We start from the raw sequence: 22,868 nt of genomic DNA, 5'->3' as shown, positions 1-22,868 counted from the left end.
GAAAAAGACTCTACTGAAAATCATTCAAATTTTAGTTAATTATCCGTCATATATTATTAATTACGATATCTTTTACCAATTTCTCTTCGGATGCTACTAATTTAGTGTTATCAAATAATTACTTTCTTGGTGAAGTATAAATTAATTTCAGGTATTAACATTTTTCTCTTTTTAAGCTACAAACATTTGTCATATAACATTTTTTTAGAAAAATAAATAATTATATAAAGGATAAGGTACAGTAATACTCATTGACAAAATAGTAGATGAACAGACACCCACAAAATAGTCATATGATAAAATTATTAATTTGTAATGTTGTATGTAATCAATAAAATATATTATTTGTGGAGATACTTATTTATTTTGAAAAGGAGTAGAGAAGTAACGGTAAAAAGAAGGATGCGAAAAAATAAAGGTAAAGAAAAGACAAGGATTAATGCGTTGTTTAGTGTGAAAATTGTGAATTTTATAAAGAATAATTATTCAAAGTTATTAATCGTTTAAATTTTTTTTGTGAGCAAAAATAAAAGTTGTTTTTTGAATTATAAATAATTTAAAGTGAAAAGGTGAAACATATTTTTATTGATTTTTAAAATTTTAAAATTCAACTTCAAAGTGAATTTACTGAAAGATAAAACTTTTTACTTCCAACATCATTTTCTTTCAGAATTTAACTCTCAAGAAAATAATATTTCATGAACAAAATGGTAAAAGGGCGATGGATAAAAAAAAGTCAACAAAAAAAGAGAGAAAAACAATTTAAAAATATAGAAAAAAAGGAAGATAAAAATTATATAGCAAAACCCATTAAAGAGATGCTGTGAAAAAAATCAAATATTATTGTTTACTTTCACATGCTCAAGTAGAGTAAATATATTTTTATGCCATTTGATGACATAAGGTAATATAAGGGATCAATCTTTCTTCAAATTATATCACACTTTCAAATGATACAATTTAGTGGAAAGCAAATATTAACAATCGATTAGATTAAAGTTTGAATTTTAATAAGTGATAATTATATAAAAAATTATCACCGCGCGAAGCGCGGTTAAATTCACTAGTTATAACATAATAACAAATAATAAGTAATAACTTATAAACTCTAAAAGATTTAAATCTTGAAAACTTAATTAGACTTAACTTGCAAACTTAATAAGTAAAATTTTTATAAAAAGTATCTTTAAAATAACTAAAGTAAAAAATTACATTATAAATTTAAAAATATTAATCCAAACTTAAAAAAATAAAAAAATATTCATATTTTAGTGATTCAAAAAAATCATTTTTTTAAAATAACTAGATGTGTCATTCCGTTTATCGCATTTCGTTCCATTCTGGTCCGTTCCGATTCCATCCCTGCATATAGTAGGAGGGGACGGAACTGAGTATTCGTCACGATAATTTCGGTCCGGTTCATCCCGGTACCGGTCAATGAACCGATCAATTCGTCCCATTCCAGTCCGGTACCGGTTCATTCCGGTCAGGTGGTCCCATTCCGGTTCGTTGTCCAGTCTTACTTACACCCCACTACCTCCTGTAGTCCTCAACCGCCTCTTAACCAACCCATTCTTCTTATTTGAAATCCATCCTTTTCTGTTTCTTTGGAATTTCCTTGATAAAAACGTTGTCGTTAGATCTATGATCAACATAGTTAATTTTTCTTTTTTCAACGGACACCTTGTGATTATCGCCTAAATCAGATTTTGAATTAGCACTAGAGGATAAATTCTCCAAATGTTGGTTGCTGAGGTAAATAAACTACGAGTTTGGCTTTCTTTTGTTTCCTCTAATCCTCATCTTCGTCTTCTTCCTCAAACTTTGGTGACAGAAAGTTCGACTCAAAATTACAATTTCAGCGAGAAAAACGACGAACAACAAAGGCTTATTAGTAATAATGATTTTTCTTTTTTTGAGATCTGCTAAAGATGATCTTCCTTTCTTCTTCTTTCTTTTCATTTCCATGGCTATGTCTACTGCTAAAGAAGTTTTTAAATATAACTTTTTAATGAAAATTCTTCAATTTCTTCATCTCAAATTATATATTTTAGATTGTTATTTCTTTTACACCATCTTAAAGATCGAAAATGCATTTTTTGTGAGAATTATTTTAAAAATCGACTATATATTTTATTTATTTTTTTAAAACTTAGATTAATCCTTCTTTCTTATTTTTCTATTTCTAAAATTGTGAATAAATAAAGTGATATAATTTTTTCTTTTTATAAAAAATCAAAATTCGAATATTTTTTAATATGACATGGCATGACGAATGTGAAATGCACTTTCCACTATAAAACTAATATTATAATTTTAGGGTGAATTTAGTTCACTTTAAATAAGAATAGGGAGTAAAGAATTATATTTAAAGTTAATGTTAAAGTAAATTTTACTGCAAAGTTTGGAGGAGGTTTGGTATATTTATTATTAGGTTATTATTATAATTATGAATATATATAAATAATTTGGTTTGAACTAAATGAACAAAAATTTAAACCGAAGAGTGATCCTGCTGGAGACTTGAAGGCACAATCAAGAAACAAAGAAGAAGAAGCTAATTTCCTCTGAAAAAGTAAGCTAATCCATTTCATTTCTTTCTCTTATAGTTTGGGTGTTGTGATTAGATGACAATGTGAACAGATTCTTCGTTTTTGTAAAATTCTTTCGTTTGATGTTTTCATGCCTTGAGTAATTTGGGTTTTCTCTTTCGTTTCTTTCTTTCTCTCATTGTGAGTGAGTAATTTGGGTTTAAGCTTATTTTTGTATTCTAATTTTGGTATTGAAATGCATTCAGTCAAGAAATTTTAGGGTTATTCACTAATTTCATTTTGGTATGTGAACACTGAGTTTTACTTGTTGAATGTGAAGACTGATTTTCTTGGAGATTTCTCTGTTGTTTTTGTTTTACAGAAAAATGACGGATTCAAACCAATCTGTTCTCAGCAAACTCCCTAATAATGTAATTGATGAGATTCTTATACGTTTGCCTTTTCGAGATGCTGTCTGCACAAGCATTTTGTCAAAGGAATGGAGAAAACATTGGTGTAGACTTCCACAGCTTACGCTTGACTCCGACTTTTGGAAATCTAAAAAGGACCTTACAGGTGATAAAAGAGCTACCAGTAACTTTACAATGACTATCCACAACATTATCACCCGTCATTCAGGACCACTTACAAAGTTTACCCTTTGCATTCAGTATTGGGAAATCTACCCTCCTATTGACAACTTATTATATTTCCTCTCTCGAAACAGAATCCAACACCTTGTTCTTAAACTTCCGAGACAATTCAAATTGCCACCTTCATTTTTCACATGTTTGCATTTGAGGCATCTGTTTCTCCAAAACTGTTTATTACTTCCTCCACCAGACTTCAAAGGATTTGATAGGTTAATTAGACTAGAACTACATGAGGTTACCATTTCTTCCAAGTTGCTTGAAAGTTTGATTTCTAATTGCTTGTTGCTTGAGCAATTGGTGCTAAGGATCTCAGATACGTTAAGCGACATCATTGAAATTAATGCTCCCATGCTGAAATCTTGTGACTTCACCGGCGATATGACAACTATCTGCTTAAAATGTGTCCCTCGTTTGACAGAACTTTCTCTGAGGTATTATCGTAAGGACTGGAAAGAATTTGATGTTGCAAATTTTTTAACATCAAACTTTTTTGAGTCATGTTCTGATCATCTCGAGCATCTTCACTTGGATTATGGGGTAAATATTGTTTCATATTTCATTTTCTCTAGTTACACGTTATTTGCCCTTCGAGTTATCCTTATTTTTGGCTTGTTCTTCCTAGGTCATTGCTAAAGGCCAAGAAATACCGAAAAAGCTTCCCTTTGATCTGTTGTGTGTCAAACATCTTTGCATGTGTATTTATCTTGACAGGGATGAGATTCTGTGTCCTCTTTCCTTGATAAGAAGCTTCCCATTTTTACAATATCTAGAAATTCAGGTTCTCTTTTATTTCGTCTTTTTTTTTCCCTACTCAAATCATCAATAAGCTAATGTAGTTGAGTTTTGATATGTCTTTCTTAGATGGAGCATAATTTTAAGAAGAATATGCCGGCTCTAGAATGTCTTGAAATGGAAGCTTTTCCAGATGTGATATTCGAACATCTAAGGGAAGTGACGCTAATAGAAGCTAATGCGAGTATACGGGAGATGCAACTTATCAAGCTTCTGTTAGCCATGTCTACGGCGCTAGTGAAAATGGTAATCAGTCCTCACAGGTTTTTGGGAAAATCTACTATAGTCAAAACACTTACTAAGCTAGCAGAATTTGAGTGTGCACCTAAAGCAGAAATTTTCCTTAAACTAGTATAAATACCATCATGTTTTGGATGTTGAGATTAAGAGATAGAAGTGAATGTTGATGCAGTATAAAACTTGTGTTTTGCTTAGTTGCCTGCCATTATATCTAGGTAAGTGTTCTCTTACATTATTCACTTTTTTATGTTTACAATGCCAAAATGTATTGTCCTGGTTAAAGTCATTCTCTATATTTCTCTTTTGGAAAAGGGCCAAAATGACCTGACCTGAAACCTGTTAAATCATTCGTGTCTTCTCCTCACACACCAACAATTTATCTCTTGAAAGATACAGCTTATCCATGTTACATTCTTTCTATTGTTGGTGCGCGAAAATCCCCATTGCTCGACATTTTAGCAGCTGGAACTTCGCGTACAAGTGTCACTCTTCTCCTAAACTCTCTTCCTCTTCCAATCCTCTGTCTTTCCGCAAGCTCTCAGCTTATGTCCCTCAACATGATTCTTGCCTTTCACAGCTCACCTTCTCAGAATTGTTTGCCTTTTCTGCCCGTCTCCACGACCTGAAACTGGCTTGAGCTGTTCTTAGTTGGATTAGACTTTCCCTTTGATCCTGATTGAGAAGGAATAGCTTCATTCAACGCACCACATCTTTTGGTAGTATAGTAACTTACAACTTTAGTTCATTCATGAGCCGAAGTTTCTTTCAGAAAAGTAATATTAGTTGTCGAAAAATAAGACAATCATCCGCTAAAATACCAAAAATACACCAAATCTAATAGTGTGAATTTCGTTGGATCATCTCTGTTATACACTTTTAACTCCATATTACAACTACATCAACAATAGAATAGTGTAATTTGTATCATAATAATAAAAGCTGGGAAAGGAGAAAGAACACTTGATACATTTTATATAGATCTTAAAATAACAAATCAAGATCAAGTAATACTTGTGTGCATAAACCATACATGGTGTCCATGTAGCTGCTGTGTCTGACCCCTTCTTAGTCTATGGGGCAAAATAGGTTTGGCATCTACTACAAAAGAGAGAATCCACTTCAGATGACCACGTCTCTGCTAGGCAGAGTGTGGAATGCCTGAAAACGGACCTTTTTGGATATATAATCCAACTCAAGCGTAGAGTTAGAGGAAAAACCATCTGATCATATAAACAAATTTCAAATCCTTCTCCAACATTTCATACTTCCTACTGCATAAGCTTTTGAAGTACCTCATAAGATTACACAGTGGCTATTTTTATTAGTATTGGAATATTGTATATGGTGCCCCTTCTTGCCCATTATAGCTCTTAATTTCCTTCCTCTATTATAATAATAAATAATTAAATATTGCTAATAAACAATGGAAAGAAACCCACCAATAGAAAGGGGAAAAGCATAACTCTATCACTATTACGTTATTAACTTTATTATCTGTATATATTATAATAATAATAATAATACCTCTTTATTTCTCCACAACTTCTAATATAAAACACATTTACAATAATTAAGGGAGTTAAAAAGTGACTTTTGAGTTTTTATGATATTATAGCACACAAATGGAAAAAATAGGGAAAATGTCAAAAAAATTAATATAAGAGATACATTTCTGTAATTCCACTTGTGATCAAAATGTGTAAAGTTGGATAACTGTTATCCCTACACTAAACTAACATATTATGAATATTTAACTAAATATCAAATTATAAATAACATAATAATACATTAATAGTGATAACTCAATTCAATGAATTCATTGTGTTCAGGGAGTTAATTCTCTCCACATTATTTCTTTAGTTAAACGGAGGAATGACTGCGACGTAACTCGTACGCCACTTACAATGTCTGAAAACCAAAATGTACGAAAACAAGAAGTAAGTTCTTTAAAAGTTATATTTTTTAATTGAAATGATCTCATAGTAATTATTTTATTTCCTCCCAATATTAATTTTCATTTTGATAACAGTAAAATATTTCTTATAAAGTAGATTTTTCTTTATTTTCAAATACTTTACGAATTGAAGTAGGATAAATATTTTTGAATTAAAAAAATCATCATTAAGAAAAGGAGAAGGACCTAAAATACCCTTAACTTCCACCTTTTAGCTTCAAAATACTCTTGATGTTAATCCTTTGACTCATATTTACCCTTATTTTTATAAGTTGTTTTAAAGTAAAATTATTAAATATTTATTTATTATGTTGTTTGATGTGATTGAACCAAATTTAAACACTTCTCAATTAAATAATAAAAACCATCTTTAAAAAATTTTTTTTATAAATCCACATATAATTCATATTTTTGACCCAATAAACTTGAAAATATTGAAAAAATAATTGATTTCATGATTTCTTCGTATTGGTCTATTCAAATCATCTCCCAATTTATTATAACTTAACCCATCTCATAAATGAGGATCCAACTAACATACATACTCACCCCGACTAATTATTCATATAAAAAAATATTATTTTTATTAATATATAATTTCTATCAATTATCCAAATGTTTTATTCATTTTTCTTAATCTTTTATTCTTAATTAGGATATACGAGACTCGAACTTGAAATGAACTCACCTATTTATATTCTTTTAATTTGTATTATTGTTATGGTGGGGAGGATGGGATAAGAACTATGAGTATATTTATTCTTTTATTGAACTAGTATACATATATAAAATAAAATATTAAAACTTATTACAATTTATAAAATTATTACAACAGAGAAAATTAGTAGTTAAGTAAATATTACTAACATAATTAGTCAAAATAACAATATTTTAAAATATTTATTTAAAATGGCAGAATGACAATGTTTTTGTATAATAATATGTATTCAAATTTTGATTTATTTAGTATTTTAAATTAATTTTATTTATAAAAATAGTCCTTTATTGGACCAAAATATACGCCAATAATTGTTTTAAAGTGAAAAAAAAACTAATTTCATTTACCTTTTTTTCATCCATTAACCTTTCTTCCCCAAATTGCATGTTTCATCTCCACATCTCACGTTTAAGTTTAGATTCCTTCAAGCTGCTAAATTATTGCACATCGAGAATTTTTCTTTATTGTTAATCTAAATCTATTTATTAATTCAAGAAGATTTTCGATTGACAAGGTAATTTCCATCATTCATTTTGATTTTTTTTTATTTGATGTTTAAAGCACCGATTATATACATTTACGGATTTTTCAATTTTTATATGATTTTGTTTAAATATTCATCATATATTTATGATTTCAAATTTTTTAAACTCGCAAAATGATTTCTAGAATTTATGTATATATTTTGTCTGATGTTTAATACATTTCAATATTTGTTAAAAGGAAAATTTCTTCTTTCAAATTTTTTGGGAAAGCATCTGATTGTCTACAATAACGGACTCAATCAGAATTACTAGATGTATACCAAATAATATTCAAAGGTTTGGAAAATTTTTCTTTTGATTTGTGTATTATCCAAAGATTTGCTCAAAAATGTACGATCTGCGGCTAGAATAGCACGAGAGAGATCGTGTAGGAATAGACCGTGTATTGTTTTTAGTTAATGATGCTTCATTTTTATATCTTATTAGAGTTGATTAGTTTCCCAAATTCTAATGTCCTCTGTTTTATATAATATCATGGAATTCTTTGTATGTGTTTTCACTCAAAATGTATTAGTATCCATGTTATATTATATTTGTTGTATTTAACATTTATTTATTTTAATTGTATGTGTTAACTTGTATGAGTCACAAAAAAAATACAAATTAGTACTAAAATAAAATAATACTGCAAATCCATTTTTGGTAAAAAACATAACAAATACAGTAATTTGTATTTAAACTAAATTATATTTATATTTTAATATCAAGTATTGTTATATTATTATTATTTGACTTTGAAATTGAACAATACAAAAATTCACGATGTATCTCAATATTGGAATATATCCCAAACATCAGGATGTATTCATTTTGTATTCCATTCTTATATATTCAGTTATATTTTTATTTATAAAATCCATTTCATGATTTTTTCTGTCAATGGGTCGTTATGTCTTTCAGCAATAAGAAGATGTGAAAGTAATTTGGAATTATTTTTAAAACTCATTTCTTGATATTGCTGCTGCAGGAGCATACTCGAGGCAGGAAATGTGGAGTATGTTTTCTCAAGCTTATCATTTTCAGTGACCTCTTCTCCGCATAAATTTAATTGTGATATAATTCTATACATGGAAGAATTATATTCAGTTTTACTTTTAAAGTCCGATAACCTCAAATTAACCAATCATGATGCGCCTATGGTAGAATGACCAACTTTAGGTGGTCATGTCTATCTTTCAAATTATTTCATAGTACAAGTGGGTCTTTAATAGTGACATATTGCATTTTCAATCCCTCGTCGAGATAGTGAAGGAGAAATATCATAACTTTTGCATGTTCTTGACTGAATGTCTGGTTATTATTTTTGATGGTTTCTACCAGACCCATTGCTTCCATGTGAATTTTAGCATCTAATATCCATGATGAGTATCCTTTGTCCGATATATCCAAGGCAACAAATTCAAGTTCAGAAATTTTAGACTTCTTTTTTAGAAAAATAAAATTCTTACTCATTTAACCAATTTAAAGTAGCTCAAGTTGACAGAGTCTCGTGTTGATAACGTGTTATAAAATAACTAGCTAACAAACTAATATTAATAAACTAAATTAATAAGAAGGACAAACAAAGAGATAGCATACTATATATTAAACTTTTCTTATATATTACTTTGTGAATGAAAACATGGCTATTTATAGTTCATGAGAAATATATAAATTAACATCTGATCATTGAGAAATTATATACTTGGCCAAGTGATGACACTTCAAAAATTGATGGCTTTACATGACATTATTTTAGTATGATAAGTGATGACAATTAAAAGCTGACCCACATGACATCCATTTAGTTTTAGAACAAAAATTAGTATAAATTAAAACCAACTTAAGAGAAGACTAGAGAAGTATTTCTTCTTCTTCTTGCACAACTCAAAAACAGAAGAGTAATTCTTGTTGGCTGAAGACTTTACTATCAAGAAACAAAGAAGAAGAAACTAATTTCCTCTGAAAATGTAAGTTTATCGATCGTATTCCCTTTTTTATTCACTAATTTTATTTTGGTGTTGAAATTAGTTGTTAGCCAATTTTGGGTGTTGTGATTAAATCATGAAAATCTTGGATTATATGTCAAACTAATATAATAGGAATCTTGTCAACACTTTTAATATTAAGTAAAAATATTCAAATTTTAATTTATTATGTATTTTATTTAAGTTTTTATTATTTGTTTTAATTTAAATAATATAATTGTTAACTAACAAAAATGAGAAACTTAGGGAAAATAATTTTTTAAAGAAGGAACAATTGCTTAAAAGCCTCATCAGTTCTAAAAATTTCAAAAGTAAATACAAATTCAAAAAAATAAACACAGAGAACTCATCTCACTTGTTCATCAAATTTCTAGTATCGATTTTTAAATTTTCATTGATAATACTCAAATCTGTTGAAATGAATTCGATTAAATCATATCTTTTAAATTTGTATTTTTTAGAATATTGTATCAATCTCAACAAATTGTAATATTTTCATTATGTATGCTATTCTTTTTCTAGAATCTTATATCTTTCTTTAATCGTATTTATATGTAATGATTAGATTATATTGGAATACAATCCGTAAAATTTTTGTAATACGAATAAAAGAAAAAAATATTTGGCAGTTATTTAATCTAATTTTGATCACTAGGATACAATTTTAGTTTCACTATGAAAGTAAAATATTAATTTAAATTTAAATGGTAAAGTGAACACATAAAATACAAAATTCGTTGATATACAATTATGGTGAAAACATAATAACAAGAAATACAGACTTGTTGTCATTAAAATTGATACAAAAATACAAAATGAGCAATATAATTACTCACATCAGTTGGAATACAAAATTGATTTTGTTGGTATATCATTATGATGAACAAAAAAAATACATACTTTTTAAAATACAGTGTGAGAGTTAAATACAAAATTGTCACTGTAAAATACTCACCACAATATGATATTCAATTTAATTTGAATGATAAATTGAACACATAAAATATAAAAGTTGTTGGTATACAATTATGATGAAAACATAATAAAAAAGAAATACAGACTTGTTGTTATTGGAAATTAAGATTGAAATACAAAATAAGCACAATAAATACTCACTTCAATTGAAATACAAATGTGACTTTGTTGATATACCATTGTGATGAATGACAATAAAAAAATATAGAACTTATTTGTATACAAAGTGATATTGAAATTCAAAATAAACAAATTAAAACACAAAATTATTGTCATTTATGTTTTAAGTAGAAAATTGTAATATATGTAAATTAGAACATTGTTGATTAAGTTGAATACCTCTAGTAATTCTCTTAGATTCTACCATTGGAGAGTAATTTAGAGTTTATCAAACCCAAAACGTGATTTCACCTACAACAACAATTTTAAACGATTTAAACAAAAATAAAATCATAAAAGAAATATTAAAAAACGGATAAAGACTCATATTTTAATAAAAGGGATTGTTTGAATATCTTTATAAATATATTTTTCAATTTCTGAAAAAAGAAAAAGAAAAAAGAGAGGTGGATTTTGAAATGGAGAAGAATTAGAAGATGAAAATATGAGAGAGAAAAAATATTTCATTTTTTTTAAAAAAACATATGAGAGAAGATTAATTGGAAAATTTGTAATTAAAGTGAGATAAAATTGAAAGTAAATTAGAATACACAATCTTTCCTAAAATAATGACATTTTGACATTTTTACTAATCCCTCCGTCCGGTATTGTTTATCATGGTTTCTATTTTAAAAGTCAAACTATAGAAATTTTGACTAAAATTTTAAGATGTATTTTTTCATCATATTAATATGTCAAAAAATTATAATTTATTGTACTTTTCATATAGTATTAGGATATCTAATTTTTTTTTTGAATATCGAATTAATATGATCTAATTTACCTTTGAAAATTAGTCAAATTGACTTTCGATAAGCGCAACATGACAAACAATTCCGGACGGAGGGAGTAATATTTATAAAGTAGGGAGGTTTTTACTAATTAAGTTAGATTAGATGAAGTTCAATGTTGATCTTACTACATCATTTCTAGATTGTTTTGAAGTGGAAGCTTTTCAGAATGTGGAATTCCAACACTTCACAATATTTAAGCTAACAGATACTTATGGCAGTATGTGAGAGATGCAACTTATCAAGCTTTTGTTAGCCAAGTCTCCAAAGCTGAGTTCTATATTGTCTTGAAGTGGAAGAGTGGAATTCCAACGCCTAACAGTAGTTAAGCTAAAAGATGAAGTTGGATTCTAAATTAACAGTAGTTAAACTAAAAGATGAAGCTGAGTTCTAGATTTTCTTGAAGTGGAAGCTTTTAAATGATGAAGCTTAATGCTAGATTGTCTTGAAGTGGAAGCTTTTCAGAATGTGAAATTCTAACACCAAACAGTAGTTAAGCTAAAAGATGAAGTGGAATCTTTTCAGAATGTGGAATTCCAACGCCTAACAGTAGTTAAACTAAAAGATGTATGATGGTAATATGCGGGAAATGCGACTTATCAAGCTTCTGTTAGTCAAAACTTCGCAACTGGTGAGAATGCTAACGAGAATGTCAATCAATCTCCAGTTTCTCTCGAATGTATCTCCAATATTATTAAGAGATAAATGTCAAAACACACATAAATTATCCTCTTTTTTGAGTTTCATACCTAAACTGTTGAAAGTGTAAGTTTCATAATCTTTTATGAGATATATTACTTACTCGCATTGAAGCTGTACTAATAATCTTTTATTTTATCACTTACTTGGTTGTTAGAAAGGAAGTGGATAGTATGTATCTCATAAAGAAAGTGTTCCTTTTTGTAGAATTGTGTTTCAATGAGCTAGTAAAAAGATTGGGTTTGCATCTTTAAAGCCTAGTGAAATTAAACATCCCCCAAATTCAAGGTCATATTAGGATGTCCAAGTTAACATTTGAAAACAAACCACAACTGCTTCTTTTTCTTTGATCAACTTCACCCAAAAAAAAAACCTGCTAATAGCCCCAGTAATCATTTCGAATTTCATCATCAAACTTCTTTTTCAGCTCAGGATGCTTCTCAAAGTATTCTTCAGCTGTCATCGTACTAAGTTTTTTCTGTTCGTCCAAACAAACTCACACGGTTAGATAAAAAGGATAACTGATAAGAATATATTATATATATATTATATATATATTATATATATATATATATATATATATGGAGGAATAAGGTGAAATGAAGACCTTCAACTCTTGCACGTCTGCAACTTCTTTTTCTAATCTTTCAGATTCCTTCAGAGATTTCTGCTCCGCTTCTTTCAGCTCCACCAACTACGATTATTGCAACAATTCGAAAGAATAAACCAAAGAGTATGCAAATTTAACCATGCTATTCTTGTGTTAATTGAAACTTCTGAAAAGAAGGTACACATGATTTGGCATTATCTTCGAATCACCATTGACATGCCAATTCGGGTTCAAGCAGGTACATATTGTAACTGGTATTCTAACAATTCCACCGAGTGTCTCAACTTTATTTCTGTTAAGGAAAATAATTTTTGATAAAATGATTCTATTGAAATATGTACTTCATGTATTTTTTTTGTTTAATCTTTTTTATGCCAAAGGTGAATTCCTCTGTGGCAACAACACTGGAACACAAGGACAGCTTGCAGGATTTGAGCAATTAAGAATTCCCTATATCAATTTTCAACTAATAATTATAGGTATGACTATACCAATAACAAGTAGCTAGAAAAAAAAACTCATGCAAAGAAAGGTAAGGATAATGATTATTGTTTTTCCACTTACCAAGGCGTCAAATTTGGGTCTATATTGAGGAGTCACCGTATCCACAAACTTGGGGATCTCAATGCCTGAAAGAAACAACAGTTGNACTCATGCAAAGAAAGGTAAGGATAATGATTATTGTTTTTCCACTTACCAAGGCGTCAAATTTGGGTTTATATTGAGGAGTCACCGTATCCACAAACTTGGGGATCTCAATGCCTGAAAGAAACAACAGTTGGAAATAGTTATGGAAAGCCAACAAACATCATTGGAGTTTGACATATATACAGGGAGTGAGCTAGCTCTGTTTCTCCAACAGTGGCAGAGCCTTGTATAGCTAAATACTAGACGCACAGACATCAAAATGAAATTTCAACTGAACTATGAGATCAGCAGTTCTATTCAAACTTGGTGCAAACGTTGAATGAAAATATGACGGAATTTGAGCAATAATCAAGAGTATTAGAGGGACTATGTTGAAAAATGTTTAGTAGTTGCACTCAGTAAATTCTAAATCGTTATTCACTTTTAAAATTATAATAATGAAATAAGCCACTAAAAATGTGAAGAAAACTACAGACTCTTCACATTTAATCCACTTACTTACACAGTTCACCCACATAGAAAACTATATCACGAAATCCTACACCTGAGAAATCATACAATCCAGGACCACTACTCTGCTTAATAGTTTTTTAGTTTTATGGCCAAGAGTTTGAAGTCAAGTTCTGAGAACCAAGAGATGTAAAAGTCAAGGTACTACAAAAGAAATAACATTAAAGGTACCACGAGAGCATGCTCATAAAGTAATAAAAAGATATTCCAAACAGAAAAAGAGAATCTGAAACTGCACATACTGTCGTAGGCCTCTCTTTGTACATGTCTACCAAGCGAGAACCAATTCCTTTTCTGTAATACTCCCAGTTGATAGGTTCAGGTTCCTGCTTGGTATATAAGCGAAGAACACTCTAGTGTTAGAACCTCTAAATTTATAGTTCAAATAGAGATAACTATCTATCTGAAAAAACTCACAAAACAAGTGATTAATTGGCAACCTACACTACTCCATGTATTATCCATGCTCAGTGAATTTTTCTAGTTGTTTCGAAAACTCACAAGTACCATTTGGTTAAAAACAGGCCCAGAGACTCAATAGAGACAAAAACTCAAGAGTCACTTCACTAATGTAACTACCATTAAGTTTATCTGGTAACTCTTCCGATACAAATTAAAAGTTGAGTTGTTCTTATTAGTGAAAATTTTGATAGGTATCAAAATACACATTTGATATATGACAAACCCGCTCATTGCTATCTTTATTAACGAAAGTAAATGTGTCTATGTGCATCTGAGACTTGGTAACAGGGGTGCTTCCCTATACAAGACACCTGCAAAAGTACAGGCAAGCAGTGATAGCATTTACCAAAATAATTCAATCAAAAGATTTTCGCAAAGAACATTGTTTCACTTAAGAAGCAGTTGAATCTCTATTGCTTTTGGTTCAGGTCATTGAGGGCAACCTGGTAATTTATGATGAAGAGGATGAGTTTCTCGTGAATAATCCAGAGTTCTCACATGGTCCCTCCAAAACCAGTTCCTCAAGAACAAAGATTTGAATGTCGAACATTGCATTTTCTAACCGAATGGCTTGTATATTTATCTAATAAAGTTTAACTAGAACAATTTAGAAATGCTAGTAAAGGTTTTCACATTATCCGACATGTCAAAAAAAAAAAAAAAGAGAGAGAGAAGAGGCAACCACAGTGCTTTTTCTTTACAGTTTTCAATTTTCATTCCTTCAATCCTCGCTCATCTTCTCCTTATTTATTAGTTTTAGTTGGTATTCGCATAGTATCCTTTTCTTCTACTTCTACTACTGCATTTGCATTGTTCAACTTGCAATTTTGTGGGACTAAATTGAGTTTGTTGTAGAATCAGGAAAATTACAAGTACACAGGGACAAACAAAAGAACCTATTAATGGTTTCTTCTGCCTTTCTAAACAAATATAATAGTTAAGTTGTTTGTCCAAAAGAAGGATGCACATAAGCACCCAAGGAATGTGGCCTAGTGGTAAATGAAGTAAGTTGAGAAGCATGATGTCTCAAATTCAAACTCCAAGGAATGTGGCCTAATGGTAAATGAAGTAAGTTGAGAAGCATGATGTCTCAAATTCAAACTCCAATAGAGCCTGTGATTTCTTCATATCTTTGTGCATAGAGGTTACCCAGTACCTGATTCATCATGTTCCATCTAATTGGTAAGACATCAACTGATTGAAGCAAGTTTTCTTTTTATTCAATGCCTTATATTTTCTTTTGCCACTACAATTGTTAGGATATACTATTAACCATGCGTTTTGATATAGTATTAATATTGAACAATTGTTTATTTATTTATTCAATTCAATAAAGTGTTACATTAAATAGATCAATTGTCATATATGTGTCCTTAACTTATATAGTAGATGATTTGGTGTATAGAGTTTAAGCTTATACACAAAAGATTAAATCATCAGTTCTTATAAGTTAAAATTTATAGTTCACAATCATAGATGAAAATTTGGACAAAATCATCAGAAAGATTGTAGCATGAGATTAAATGTAATTTATCTTGATTATGAGAATGGCATAGTTCTAACTTCTCGTGCTAGTGCATTTGGTATGTATTGAACGGGACCAAGCAGAGATAGTTGTTTTAGACTGACTGATAAAAACATATTCTCTAAACTATTAAATATACTTATATTCTTAATCTTGATATAACGATTATGATCTGTATATATTATTTATCATTTTGATTTATTAAAAGGTGAGATTCTGAGATGGGTCAATATGCCTGGTAGATTGGATGATAATAATATATATTGGTGAAATAATTAGTTAGTTGATGGAAACCTGACTGAACTTGGTCTGAAGTTGGGAGTTGACATCATCGAAAGCGCAACGGAGATTGGAGAACTCCTTGCGAGCTTCATCGGTGACGAGAAGATTGGCCATTCCTTCCCAATCAATAGTCTTGCCGGCCTTGAAAGTCACGTCGGCGATCTTCTTCACTGAACCGCTCATTTTCTGGCAGTATTTGCAACAATGTCGCTTGTTATTTAATAAAATAATATACTATCGATCAACCTTTAAAAAAAAATAATTAATGAAATAATTTACAATTACACGATTTTTTTTTACCAAATTTTAAAAGTCTTTCTTAAAACATGGAATCAAAGATTTTGACATTGCTTACACAAAGTTGTGTTTGAAATGTAATTTTCTTTTTCTTTTAGAAATATTTCAACAAGATAATTAAACTAAATATAATGTGAAATTGTTTCGATATATCATAATTTGCAAGTCATATCAATTTTGATTTCTCCAGCTATTTAGGATAAAATGTTTATCCATACTTTTAACAACATCAAACATTAATCGTGTCATTCATTATTAAACTTAAGAATATCAACAGCGTGGACAATATTTAAATAGCAACATAAGAATATCAACAGAGTGGACAATATTTAAATAGCAACATAAGAATATCCTTGGGCAAATTACCCACGTAGCCAAGTCACTTGATTTAAATTTGGACAAGTAACATTTCGGCCATAATTTTGATGTGCAAATATACAACATAAAAAAAAATCCCATAAAACTTCAAAGCCTTACAAGTCGGTGTCTTGCAATGTAAAACGAAAAATGAAACATGATGTAGGAAACACTGATATAAAGAGAAGGATTTCGTTATTTATTCCTATATAATTATAATATAAAACTAATGCTTTTTCCTTGGTAAATTTACATAATTCACATTGTACTTGTCTATCTGAAAATTTAAATGTTCAACTCACACTTCACTACTTATTGAAATACAAACTCACACTTCACTACTTATTGAAATACAAACTATGTACACTACACTAAACTGTTTATTGAAATACAAATTTTGTACTACTATCAAATAATACATTGGGAGCATGTGTATCGTAGAAGTATTGAACATCTTCATTGCAAGCAAATATAATCATAGAATTGCTTATTTTATCCTATTATGTAAAATTTTCCAAACATGACCAAAATGCAACTTTTTTCAATATTGCCCTAAAAAAACAACTAGTTTACTGGAATATCATAAAATTGAACAGAAAACCATAGACTGTCACAGTCACAGATCCTCAACACTAGACAAGAGAGTGTGCTTTTGATTTCTATCCCCTACTACTGGCAATCTCGCAGCACGTATTAACACGATTCCATGAAACAAAAGAACTAGACATATGAAAACAACCCCTTTTTTCTCAACAGGTAGCGTCCAACTTGGGCTCACCTCAACTGTTCAACCAAATATATACCTACCTCCAACAATGCAAATACTTGTTAACCATGTCCACCAAGGTCTTATGCATATGAGAGTGAAATTATTATTCAGGTGCAAAATAGAAAGTAATGGCTATATCCTGATCAGCCTCTCCTTGGTTGGAGTCTATTGTCATAAATGATATTTCGCTCATCCCATACTGGGCAGGAACATGTTGCTTTCTTGTTCTTCCACTCAGCTCCGCATGTATAACAGAACTCGTGACCACATCTGGAAAAACATTTAAAGTACTCAATCTCAATCTTAGCCCTTACAACATGAATGAATCGTACGTCCGCCATTTCTAATAATAGAAAATGAAGTTCAACAAAAATTTACATTTAAGGGTAGGTAGTGAACCAGCTTACATACCCATCGTAGTAGTCCCATAAGTAGGGGCTGAGAAGGGTTAAAGTATAAGGGCATCTCCAACCCTATCCTCTATTTTACACTCTAAAAATAGAGTTCTCTATTATATCTGACAATCAACTCCAACCCAATTTTCTATTTTACTCTTCAAAAAAGAATTTTTTTCTCTCTCCTCAATACTATATCATTATATCTGTTTTATTCTTATTTTTTTTTATTTCATAATATAAATCATTTCTTCTTTTTGAAAATAATCACTCTATAATCTTTATGTAATACAAAAAATTATTTTTTTCAAACTCTTCATATAATACAAAATTATATTTTATTCTAAATAACATAAATTGCAATAAATATTATATATAATACATATTAACGAACAATTCAAATAAAAGTGAAATAATAGATGAAATATAATTGCATCATAAATATTGTATTATCATAAAATTATTTTAAATCTTATATAAATACTCAACTTTCAAGGCCATTACGTTGCTCTCATGAATGTTCTATTAATGTATTACGGGGTTCAAAATGAGCATTTTTGTCCTTATCTTTTATGTGAAGCTAAAAATTGTATAAATTAACAATTTCACCTTGTATCCAATTATTTCGTGTATTAATTTACTTCCAATATTCTATTTTGAACAATTGAATCAAATATTTTCATGCTATTTAAAAAGTATAGTTTAATAATTTATCACCATCACATAAAAAGTAGATTGTTTGAATTATCATGTAAATTTTGTGCATACTTCATAATGAAAAATAATTATAATCTAAATTACATATTTAAAATGATCAATAAAAATTAAAAATGAATTATATGTTTTAGATATTATATTACTTAGAAAATAATTACAAATATTAGAGACTTAATTAATAATCTTATACAATATAATTAATATTAAAATAACTTTAAGTTACATATTTAAAGTGATAATTTCTTTTTAAAATAAAAAAAAATAATGATTAATTTGGCGGAAGTAGTAACTTGTTAAATGTTACATTGCATTGAAAAATAATTACAAATGATAAATATTAAATTAGTAATATCATAGAAATAATATTATAATAATCAAAAAGTAAAATAGAGAGGTGAATAGTAGTTCTCCAAGAATAGAGAGTTAAATAGAGAGTGATTGGAGAACCATTCTCTATTTTACTCTCCAAATATAGAGAATGGAGAGTAAAATAGAGATGGGTTGGAGATGGTCTAAGCAGACCTTGACCACAACAAATTTTATGAGGAGGGTAGAGTGTACGCCTATGTTGCTCCGACTCTTCAAAAGTGCCAAAGGGCGCGTGTCGGATTTGCCAAAACTATTTGGAGAATCTGAGACGGGTGCAGTATCAAAAGTGAAGAGTTTGCACAAGTAAGGTGTACGCTAACCCTTAGCCAATTAGCCGAGAGGATGTTTCCGAAAGACCCTCGGCAACTATAAATTTTTTAATCACTTGTAAAGACATGAGAGAATCTTCATACTTTAAAAGTTCTCTCATGGAAAGTGGAATATTTTTAAAATGTAAGTGCACCTATCTAAACATAACGTGACTCCAACCAAAATTATAATTTATAACAAGTCGGAATGGAGTAAGAATTTCACAGTGAAAGAATTAAAACATTCAAGAAATCCTAGAATTTCCTTGATCCTGGCTTTGTAAACCTAGAATTAAAAATTTTCATTTCCAAGTTAGACTACGTTCTTCATGACTTTAACTCTGGTCTCATAAACATCTCAAGTATATGATGTTTCGATTCTATTGACCAGCTTAATATCTAATATAAGCATTCCAAAAAGTTATCTTTTCCCTATTACCTAATATAAGCATTCCAATAAGTTAATCTTTTCCCTATTACCTAGTTAAGTTAATGTATACCATGTAAGGCGAAAATGTAAAAAGGAAGGAGAAGCCAAGAACCTGCAGTAAATATGATAGCAACCTTCGCCAAGAGACACCATGTGGTTGCACTTTACGCACTGACGCCAACGACTCTGTGCGGCAAGAGACTTGAGATTTGCATCTTCTACACACAAGTAAGGGTTAAGTCTTCTATAGTCAAAGCAAGTCATGTTTTTATGCCAAGGAACTCTGCAGTTGATACAAAAATTAAGGTGACATTTCGTGCACATTGTAACCCCAGCTTGCTGTTCTCCCGCAGAGACCTCAGCTTTTGACATCAATGTAGAACACTTGGGATTTGGGCAGTAAATCTTTTCCGTGATAGGAATGGTAGTTTCCTTTACACGTTCACTCATCAAATCATATAGCTTGGGTATCAGGAACTTTTTGCAGTTATCTAATTTCAATTCAGACTTGCATGTATCATGAGGGCATTTAGGTAGCATTCCTTGAAGGAGCTTAGCTTCCACATGTTTATTCATACAAGAATAGCAATAATAATGCAGGCAACCATTAATTAGAAACATATGATCTATATCAGTATCTTGCAGACAAATAGTACAAGTCTCAGTGATGCTCTTCCGAAGGCTATTTTCTGCTGGTCCTCTAACCTGAGAGACTATTGCATCGGAAGCAAGTTTAATTGCCAAGTTGATCGTGTTCTGTGTCACAAGAGATGGTATACAATCTGTAAATTTTTTTAGGCAAGAAGTTGCCTGTTCAACAAGTCCAACAATATTACCCTTCCTTGGATGCAACGTGCCGCTAACCTGCATAACAAATATACATCAATCATGTCAATACCTTCTTAGTTGCACCATAATAAGCCTAAGATCATAATATCACGTGTTTCCAATGTCAATAGATAGTAACCCATCTAATAATACTTGTGATTCATAGAAAACTAATAAATTCTCCAGGGGTTAAAGTAATGAGGTATTAATTCCCTCGACTCTACACACAGAGCGGCGAGGTATACATTGTATGATAAGCGAGATGATCCTCCCAAAACATATTAATCCTCCAAGATAAAACTTGACAGACCCAATAACATACTCTTTCTTATCGTCCCAACGAAAGCAGACATACAAACCTCCCTCTTCCTAATTGCAAAGACACATGCTTTCCTTTTATTTATATAAAAGATACATTAAAGGACAAATTTGTATATTCTAATCTTATGACAGAATATTAAAAAATTATTTAAAAAACTGCTGCAGACTCACATATTGCAAGATTGTTTGACTATCCAAAAGAAGATTAACCCTTTTCAAACCCAGCATCAAAGCAACATCAAGCCCTTCAATCAGTGCTTTCAATTCTGCAATTTCATCCGTCAATACTTCAGTACCTTTAACCAAACCCTTACTCACTTCAAACACTAATATCTCACTCGGATCACAAACAGCAACTCCAATCCCAGCAATATCTCTCCCCACATTAACCCCAACTATATCTTCATCAGCATCTTCTCCCATCAAACCCTTGACATAAACCCTAAAACACTCCCCATTTTGCGTATCCACTCCATTGGACGACGATCCCTCCCCATAAGGCCTATGTAATTGATCTCCGTTTAATTTCCACTCACCATCCGGGACATTGAGTATCTCCCGTGCAAAAGCCTGGTCATGAATTCGACGATTTAGGTCGTCTTCGATTTTCCTCATCTCAACTTGAGCGGTTTGTTGGTCTATAAGTTGTTGCTCGTAGTATGATAATTCGTCAGGGAAGATATTACTGACATTGTTATTACCTACGATAACGTTTGCATTAATGGCGGGTTTTGAAGTAGAAGCGTTCATAGCCTCTTGCATTTGGAGTTGAAAAGCGAAGAGAAGGTCGACATCGACGGCACCGTCACCTGCGGCTGCTATTTCACGGCGTTGTTCGTCGACTAAGGCGTGAAGATCGTCGTCAACTTCCATCCCTAGTTTACTTCAGTGTGGACTGTGGAGTGTTATGGAGTCTTATGTTGTAGGTGTGTTATGGAGTCTTATGTTGTAGGTGTGAGGCATTATTTTATTATTTTTTATTTGAATTGATTTTTTCCTTTGGGCTATTTCTCTTTCTTGTTTTTGCTCTTTCCTCTTTTTTTCTTATTTTTTTTTTCTTACATTAATTTTTAAACCAATTTATTTATGGAATCCTTTAATTAACCTTTATTTTGTACATATGAATAATTTTTTACTTATTTGTTTTTTTTTATAATAACTTATTTTATCATTAAATAAAAAAAGCATGAACATACAAAAGCTCAAGTTAATTCGTCAAATGGTCATTTATGTCATAAAATTGACCACTAAAACTATTTATATTTCTTTTCTCTTATTTTTTATTTATTGTTCTTTAACAATTTTCACCTTCATATTTCATATTATTTAAACTTCTACTTTTAGAATTTATCAAAAATATTTTTTAATTTTATTTAAAAAATTGATGTTTGATCATGAAAATTTGAAAGACAATTTTTCAAAATTGAAGGTATATTTTAAATTTGAAAAAGCATGTAAGTGTAATTTTTTTAAAACTCATTTTTCACTTTTGATATTATTTAAAACATGAATGTTATTTCTATTTTTTTTTATGAAAATAAAAAATATTTTTATTTTCAACTCTTGCTCCATATATTTCAAACACTGTAAAAAACATACTTAAATTCTATGTTCAAATGCCAAATAATTTTTAATATTTAATTTAATAACAAGTGTTTCACTATTCTTTACAAACTTTTTTTATATAATTTTAATTATATTTCATTAGAGATTTATTTTACTAAATTAGTCGTATTACCATTTAAAATATGTTATATTATGTAGTTATGATAAGAATATTATTTCGTAAAAAATATTTTTTGCTAAAAATAATAAAATAAATAAATTAAATATATTTTCATCTATACTGAATAAATTTGGAATAGTAATTACATATATATTAAAGATAAACATATAATTAGAAGAAAAATGAAAAAATTAGAGAAGTACATGGAAGAGAAATTAATGGCCAAGAAGAAAAACCAAAAATGGGTCCACATATTAGAATATATCTATAATAAAATAATGTCTCATACA

The 22,868-nt window shown here is 29.8% G+C and overlaps 2 protein-coding genes, 1 long non-coding RNA gene and 1 pseudogene across 3 annotated transcripts; 2 read left to right on the top strand and 2 right to left on the bottom strand.

Moving 5' to 3' along the window:
* Nucleotides 1-2,419: 2,419 nt before the first annotated feature.
* On the top strand, nt 2,420-4,446 carry LOC107021872 (F-box/FBD/LRR-repeat protein At1g13570-like). Its single transcript, XM_015222594.2, has 4 exons — nt 2,420-2,575; nt 2,914-3,721; nt 3,807-3,962; nt 4,046-4,446. Exons 2-4 carry the CDS (start codon nt 2,918-2,920, stop codon nt 4,331-4,333), a joined length of 1,248 nt encoding a protein of 415 aa, XP_015078080.1. The 5' UTR covers nt 2,420-2,575; nt 2,914-2,917; the 3' UTR covers nt 4,334-4,446.
* Nucleotides 4,447-7,250: 2,804 nt separating this feature from the next.
* Nucleotides 7,251-8,845, top strand: LOC114077486. Its single transcript, XR_003578728.1, has 2 exons — nt 7,251-7,402; nt 8,401-8,845. It is a non-coding gene; the product is annotated as an uncharacterized LOC114077486 (long non-coding RNA).
* Nucleotides 8,846-12,200: 3,355 nt separating this feature from the next.
* On the bottom strand, nt 12,201-16,347 carry LOC107021890 (annotated as a pseudogene).
* A 733-nt stretch (nt 16,348-17,080) lies between these two features.
* Nucleotides 17,081-21,806, bottom strand: LOC107021552 (probable E3 ubiquitin-protein ligase ARI9). Its single transcript, XM_015222236.2, has 3 exons — nt 21,024-21,806; nt 19,816-20,567; nt 17,081-17,754 (listed from the first exon to the last, which is right to left on the bottom strand). The coding sequence occupies exons 1-3, from the start codon at nt 21,723-21,725 to the stop codon at nt 17,628-17,630; spliced, it is 1,581 nt and encodes a 526-aa protein (XP_015077722.1). The 5' UTR covers nt 21,726-21,806; the 3' UTR covers nt 17,081-17,627.
* Between the last annotated feature and the right edge of the window lie 1,062 nt (nt 21,807-22,868).

This window comes from Solanum pennellii, chromosome 6 (genome assembly GCF_001406875.1).
Source record: "Solanum pennellii chromosome 6, SPENNV200".
Lineage (NCBI taxonomy): Eukaryota > Viridiplantae > Streptophyta > Magnoliopsida > Solanales > Solanaceae > Solanum > Solanum pennellii.
This window is presented reverse-complemented; position numbering and strand designations above follow the sequence as displayed.

Excerpts from the sequence above, each read along its gene's own strand:
- LOC107021872 (XM_015222594.2), top strand. The coding sequence starts at position 2,918 with ATGACGGATTCAAACCAATCTGTTCTCAGCAAACTCCCTAATAATGTA. Across the intron at positions 3,722-3,806 it reads ATCTTCACTTGGATTATGGG|GTCATTGCTAAAGGCCAAGA; the intron begins GTAAATATTGTT and ends TGTTCTTCCTAG. Across the intron at positions 3,963-4,045 it reads TACAATATCTAGAAATTCAG|ATGGAGCATAATTTTAAGAA; the intron begins GTTCTCTTTTAT and ends TGTCTTTCTTAG.
- LOC107021552 (XM_015222236.2), bottom strand. The coding sequence starts at position 21,725 with ATGGAAGTTGACGACGATCTTCACGCCTTAGTCGACGAACAACGCCGT. Across the intron at positions 20,568-21,023 it reads GTCAAACAATCTTGCAATAT|GTTAGCGGCACGTTGCATCC; the intron begins GTGAGTCTGCAG and ends TTTGTTATGCAG. Across the intron at positions 17,755-19,815 it reads TGCTATCATATTTACTGCAG|ATGTGGTCACGAGTTCTGTT; the intron begins GTTCTTGGCTTC and ends ATGTTTTTCCAG.